The sequence below is a fragment of the Pseudorasbora parva genome, chromosome 7, assembly GCF_024679245.1.
Source record: "Pseudorasbora parva isolate DD20220531a chromosome 7, ASM2467924v1, whole genome shotgun sequence".
In the NCBI taxonomy this organism is placed as follows: Eukaryota; Metazoa; Chordata; class Actinopteri; order Cypriniformes; family Gobionidae; genus Pseudorasbora; species Pseudorasbora parva.
In genome coordinates, this window is record NC_090178.1 from 36819858 (window position 1) to 36827392 (window position 7535).

Sequence of the window (7535 nt, forward strand, 5' to 3'; positions counted from 1 at the left end):
CTTTCTCAAGTAAAGCAACAAAACGACACCTTACCTGGCATTTAGGTTAAAAAAAAGTGCCATAATGGAGAGCACTCGTAGTACTTTCTTGGAGGTGAAAAGCAAAGTTCTTTTTGACCTGCAGGATTTCTTTTAAAAGGCTGTAAAAACGAAAGAAAAACGAGTCTTTTTGAATAGACTATTGTAAGTTTCTAATTTAAAATGTTTGTGATTTAAGGCTATAAACTATGTTTAAATGTTTTGCCACTTGTGTGAGCTAAATCTAAAGTAGCCTATATAAATATGAATAAATTAATTTAATAAAATGTTTTTTAAATGTAGTAGGCTAGGCTACGTAACCTGACTTCCATTAAAGAGTAAACAAAGAGAATTGGAATTCTGACGAGGCATGTTCAGTAAAAACCTTTGGATTTTAAATAAAAAATAATGAATCAATGCTGTGTTTGTGGTGTGCAACAGCGGATCAGTTGCGGACTGCAAACGCAGCATAGGCTATGTGAAAGCACTACAGGGTGTGGGGCTCCTGCAACACGCACCGCACACGCTAATGTAAAGAGCTAATTCTTATTCCTGTAACTACATAGAAGATGGGTAAAGTATAGCTCCATCATTGTTCAATGTAAAAAAAAGAAATCATACTTTGTTAGTTTTAATAAAAAAATAATAAAAAAGGTAATTTATCTGCCAATTTTTTCTTTTTGCTGTATCTAAAACATACCGAACCGTACCGAACCGAACCGTGACACCAGTGTATCGTATCGAACCGAACCGTGAATTTTGTGAACCGTTACACCCCTAATATATATATATAAAGAGGTGTTCTAATATCTTGTCATTTAAACTATGAAGATACTGGCCAAGCATTTAGGATATTTTGCTTTTCTACAAGTGTCACCTACTGTCCGAGAGTGGCACTGCAAAATCAGACTGAACAGTAAAACTGTAAGACTAAATTTTTTTAATGAACAGTAGTGTTGGTGTGAACAGGCCTGAAGCAGAGGCTTTTGTTTGTTGCAGTGGTCTATAACTAGAGTAAACATGTGCATACCTTTTTCTGGAATCCCAGGTCGCACAGCCCTCATCGCTGTCACTGGAAGAGTCTTTGGACTTTGCAGGTAGTGCTGAGCCACTGTTTAGAGACATGATGTCCATAGGTGACACAGATTGTATCCTTTCAGAGGGAGAGACTGGGCCAGACTCTTCGGTCATGCCCTCTGATGCTGCATAGCCCTGGTCTGCAAAACTCTCACTGCTGGCCATGGACACTGTTTCCACTTCCTGCTCTGCCATCCTCTTTGACACAGACTCATGAGCTGAATGCAGCCAGGCTGAAAGGAAGATAAAACGTAACTGTCATTAATGCCAAAATGCAGAGTTCCTCAAATCTGGTCCTGAATGGCCACTGCTCTGCAGAGTTAAACAAGCTAATCAAGACTTCCAGAGTTATTGGTCAGAAGCTGAAAAATGCTGCCTCCACAGGCATCATACAGAGAAAGGAAGGCAAGAAGGCACGTCTGAAACCAATGATAGAGACACATCCTATCTACTAAGATACCTTCATCTGATCATTGCATCTGAAAGTTGTGGTTAGTAAGTGTGGTTAAGTAGTTATTTGTGTATAAATGTATGTTTTTTTGAGCAACTTTAAACTACCTCAACTTCTAGGTGAGAAATTAATATTTGAGTAATTAAATGTTTGCTTAGTTGTCACCAATGCTCACTTTGTTTTGTTCTAGATCATTTAGCTGCCTCCAAAGCCTGTCCGAAATAAGTTCCCTTTATCGAGGGAACTCACACTGCGTTGTCAAGTGACGACACTCTGGGAATGCCCCCAACGTAACGCGACTGAAGCATGAATGAAATCTATCCAAGATTGGTGCTGCATCATGACGTAGTAGATGACGGCATAACCGGAACATTAACATTCATAAAATAAGGGTGCTCGGGATATTCTCGAGGGGGCTGCCTGTAGTGACCCGGTGTTCTCCATTCCTGTGCGGAAGCCAGCGTTGCGACATTCGCCTAGATATTATCACATAGAGACTGTGTCTGTTCCCCGAATTAGTAAATACAAAAAACCATCAAAACCATTCAACAGTAAAAATGTAATTGATGTCCAACAAATAAACAACAGATATAATACGGATGAACAATTGATAAAGCTTGGGTTGCTGAATATTCGATCCCTTTCGCCAAAAACGCTTGTTGTCAATGATATGATTATAGATCATAACTTAGATGTGCTGTGTTTGACAGAAACCTGGCTAAAACCTGACGATTACATTACTTTAAATGAGTGCACCCCCCGAGATTATTGTTACAAACATGAGCCACGTCTGAAAGGTAAAGGGGGAGGTGTGGCTGTAATTTATAATAATATTTTCAGTATTACTCAGAAGTCTAGTTTCAAATATAATTCCTTTGAAGTTTTGGTGCTTTATGTAACACTGTGTAGTGTAAATGATAAATCCCTTCTGACATTTGTGTTGGCTACTGTATACAGGCCACCAGGGCACAATACAGACTTTATCAAAGAATTTGCTGGTTTTGTATCGGAGTTAGTATTAGCTGTAGATAAAGTACTAATTGTTGGGGATTTTAATATCCACGTAGACAATGAAAAAGACGCATTGGGATTGGCACTTAGAGACATTCTAAACTCTATTGGAGTTAGACAACACGTATCAGGACCCACTCATCGCCTTAATCATACTTTAGATCTAATAATGTCACATGGAATAAATGTTGATACTGTTAAAATTCTGCAGCAGAGCGATGACATCTCAGATCATTACCTAATATCATGTATACTTAATTTACCTAAGGCTGCAAAGCCATCCCCTCGCTTCAAATATGGCAGGACGATAACCGCTGCGACTAAAGATTGCTTTGTACATAATCTTCCTCATCAGTTCCATCTCCTCAGCATTACAGATAGCCAAGATGAACTTGATGCTGCAACCGAAACTATTGACTCTCTCCATACTAGCACTTTAGACATAGTTGCTCCCCGGCGCTTAAAGAAGATTAAAGCAAATAATCCAACGCCGTGGTACAACGAGCACACTCGGGCCCTTAAAACAGCAGCCAGAAAAATGGAGCGCAGCTGGAAGAAAACAAAACTAGAGGTTTTTCGCAATTTGTGGAAAGAGAGCATGATTGCATACAGAAAGGCCATAAAAACTGCTAGATCTGCTTATTTCTCATCTCTTTTAGAAGAAAACAAACACAACCCTAAGTATTTATTTGATACAGTGGCTAAATTATCAAAAAATAAAGCTTCAGCTTCTGATGTTTGTAAACAACACAGCAGTAATGACTTTATGAACTTCTTTACTAGTAAGATTGATAATATTAGGAATAAAATTATAACCATGCAGCCGTCTATTACAGTATCACTTCAGACAGAGCACTGCAGGGTCACTGAGGAAAAATTACACTCATTCACTGCTATAGGAGGAGAAGAACTGGCTAAACTTGTAAAATCATCAAAATCAACAACATGTATGCTTGACCCTATACCGACTAGGCTATTAAAAGAGATACTTCCAGAGGTCATAGATCCTCTGCTTAATATCATTAATTCATCTTTGACATTAGGATATGTACCGAAAACTTTTAAGTTGGCTATAATTAAACCACTTATTAAAAAAACGCAACTTGATCCTAAAGAATTAGTCAATTACAGGCCAATCTCGAATCTACCGTTTCTATCAAAAATACTAGAAAAGGCCGTGTCTTCACAATTATGTTCTTTTTTAGAAAGAAATGGTATATGTGAGGATTTCCAGTCAGGATTTAGACCGTATCATAGCACTGAGACTGCTCTAATTAGAGTTACAAATGATTTGCTCTTATCATCTGATCGTGGTTGTATCTCTCTATTAGTGTTACTCGATCTTAGCGCTGCATTTGATACTATCGATCACAATATTCTTCTGAATAGAATCGAAAATTATGTTGGCGTTAGTGGAACTGCTTTGGCATGGTTTAAATCGTACTTATCTGACCGTTATCAGTTTGTAGCAGTAAATGAAGAGATGTCACACCGATCACAAGTTCAGTATGGGGTACCGCAAGGCTCAGTGTTAGGACCGTTGCTTTTCACCCTGTATATGCTACCACTGGGAGATATCATTAGGAAACATGGCGTTAGTTTTCATTGTTATGCTGACGATACTCAGCTCTATATTTCCTCACGCCCGGATGAAACCTACCAATTCACAAGATTAACAGAATGCATAGCTGATATAAAAAATTGGATGAATAGTAATTTTCTGCAACTTAATTCAGATAAAACTGAATTTTTAATTATTGGACAGAAAAGTTCCACAAGTAGTAACCGAGAATACTGTCTAACACTTGATGACTGCTCTGTCAAGCCCTCGTCGTCAGTGAGGAACCTGGGTGTGCTCTTTGATACCAGTCTTTCATTTGAAAGCCACGTTTCTAGCATCTGTAAAACCGCATTCTATCATCTTAAAAATATATCTAAATTACGGCACATGCTTTCAATGCAAAATGCTGAACAGTTAGTACATGCGTTCATGAGCTCAAGGCTAGATTATTGTAATGCTCTACTGGGTGGTTGCCCTGCTCGCTTAATAAACAAACTCCAGCTAGTCCAAAATGCAGCAGCTAGAGTTCTTACTAGAACCAGGAAGTATGATCATATTAGTCCAGTTCTGTCAACACTGCACTGGCTCCCTAATAAACATCACATACATTTTAAAATCTTGCTTATTACTTACAAAGCACTAAATAGTTTAGCTCCCCGGTACTTAAGCGAGCTCTTAACGCATTATACCCCATCACGTCGATTGCGATCTCAAAACTCTGGCCAGTTGATAATACCTAGAATATCTAAATCAACTGCAGGCGGTCGATCATTTTCCTATTTAGCTCCTAAATTGTGGAATAGTCTTCCTAGCATTGTTCGGGAAGCAGACACACTCTGTCAGTTTAAATCTAGACTAAAAACACATCTCTTTACTATGGCATACACATAGAACATTTTTAACTTTCATTATTCAATTCAATTGACTGATTGTTAGGCTGCATTAACTAGGTCAGCCGGAACCGGGAACACTTCCCATAACACCTGATGTACTCGTTACATCATAAAAAGATGGACATCTACGCTAATGTTAGTCTCTCTGTTTATCCCGAGGTTTATCCCGGATCTGGGCCCTGTCCGGATCAGATGGTGGACCTGCCTGGACATGACCAACGCATCCTGGAGTGTCTGCTGAGCCGTGTCAAATGGTGTCTCCTCCGAATTTGCCTCACTGGCACGACATGCTCAAAACCCGTCTTCGGCGCAATAATTCCGATCTTTCATGTATTCATACTCTTGTGTAATTGACGCCCCATCCTAAATAAATCTGTCTCTTCCGTGATACCCTGAAAATTTTGAATAATCCGATCTAATATGATTTCCGACCTGTAAGGTTGCCAGAATAATAATCTTACACGGTGTGTTAATAGGCCAGAGGAGAACTGGCACCCCGACTGAGTCTGGTTTCTCCCAAGGTTTATTTTTCTCCATCACGCCCCGATGGAGTTTTGGTTCCTTGCCACTGTCGCCTTTGGCTTGGCTTGCTCAGTTGGGGACACTAAAAATATGATTAAAGTTATTCAACTTATTATACAAATAAAATATATGAATTAGGTCTTATTTAATTCTATAAACTATAATACTGATCTGCCAACATTGTCGCTATATGATAAATTAAAATAAGCTGATAACATCACTGTTTTCTCCAGTACGGCTGTACAGCCAAATCTAATTTTGTCGCAATATTACCCTGTTTGACACTGTGAAGCTGCTTTGACACAATCGTGATTGTAAAAGCGCTATATAAATAAAGTTGATTGATTGATTGACATTCGTATACAGTGTTCCACCACCGAGGTTCATCAGTGTGGTCTGGATTGTGGTGTGCCCAGCCCAGTGAAAGGTTATGGAACATAGAGGGCTCCCTGATGGTAAAGGAGGCCATAAAGTTTATCCCTCCGCCAGACAGGGAGTCCGGCTTGTACGGCCTACTTCATTGTTCCCAAAAGGGATGGGGGGGTTGCGTCCCTTAATAAATCTGAGGTACTTGAACCGTCCTCTGAGGAGATTCAGGTTCAACATGCTCACTATCCCATCATGAGTGAAATCCAGTTTCAAGGACTGGTTTGTCACAGTGGATCTAAGATGCATATTTCCACATCTCCATCCTTCCTGCCCACAGGAAGTTCCTGAGGTTCACTTTTGGGGGTGAAGTTTACCAATATCGGGTTATTCTCTTCGGCCTAGCGCTTTTACCTTGCACGTTGACAAAGTGCATGGATGCAGCGCTGGCTCCAGTGAGATGCCAGGGCATTAGTGCTCAATTGTATCGACGACTGACTTATTCTGGCCAAGTCATACAAGATGGTGGTTCGGCATTGAGATGTCGTTCTGGTCCATATAAAGTGCTTGGGGAGGAGACTTAACACGAAGGAAAGCATGTTGATGCTCTCTCAGTGGACTAAGTTCCTGGGAGATGTATGGGACTTCACGGTGATGCGGGCACAGCTGTCCCCCGCGCATATCCAGAGTATACCAGAGTCCATACTGGTGGCAGTCTCCAGAAGGAAGCTATGCCGCAGCCTCACTGTGAAGCAGTTCTAGAGAATGTTGGGTTTCATGGCAGCAGCATCCAGTCTTCCCAGACCTCCGCAGCCACCATGTCCTGTTACGATCCGACAACGTTAGTATCGTATCTGAATCATCAGGGGGTCCTGAAGTCACGCCCTCTATGCAGACTGACGCACCAGGTCCTCTTGTGGTCTCAGGGGAAACTGTCATCCCTCAGGGTGATGTATATCCCCGGGGACCAAAACAAGGGAGCAGACATCCTGTTGAGGCAGGGGCTGAAGCCCGGGGGGTGGGCAGATGTGGCCCGAGGCAGCGTCTGTATGCATTCCCCCGATTGCTCCGCTCCCGGGAGTTCAGGAGCGGGTCCACCTGGAGGGCTCAGCCTTCTCTAAGTAGCACCCCGGTGGCCGACCTGAGTGTGGTTCTCCAACATCATCAACCTGCTAGACGGTCGCACATGGCAGGTCCCTCTGAGGAGGGTTCTGCTGTCTCATCGGGGGGCACATATTTCGCCCCTGGCCAGAGCTGTGGAACCTCTGAGTCTGGCCCCTGAGGGGGCCCAGTACCTAGGAGAGGGCTCGTCAGCAGGTGTCTTGGAGACCTTCTCAGCTCCAGGGCTCTTTCCACCAGGAGACTGTACAGCCGGAAGAGGAATATGGTTTCCACTTGGTGTAAAGAGCGTGAGGTGGACCCGGTTACTAGCCGAAGGCTTCAGTGATGGAGTTCCTCCAAGATCGCTTCTCCGCCGGGCTTACCCCATCAACACTTAAGGTGTACGTAGCTGCCATTGGGGCTTTCCACTCACCTATAGGTGATGGACCTCTGGGGAGGCACCATCTGGTTGTACGACTCCTCCTTGGGGCTCGGAGGATGAGGCCTGTGGCTCTTTCCAGAGTCCCAACCTGGG

General features: G+C 42.2%; 1 protein-coding gene across 6 annotated transcripts in view; it reads right to left on the bottom strand.

Moving 5' to 3' along the window:
- cobl (cordon-bleu WH2 repeat protein) overlaps positions 1 to 7535 on the bottom strand; it is a 153924-nt gene that overhangs the window by 16801 nt on the left and 129588 nt on the right. For all 6 annotated transcript variants that reach the window (XM_067449209.1, XM_067449210.1, XM_067449213.1 and 3 more), the window contains one exon: positions 1049 to 1328. In XM_067449209.1, the coding sequence (XP_067305310.1) occupies positions 1049 to 1328 (280 nt within the window). The remainder of the gene's footprint in view (positions 1 to 1048; positions 1329 to 7535) is intronic.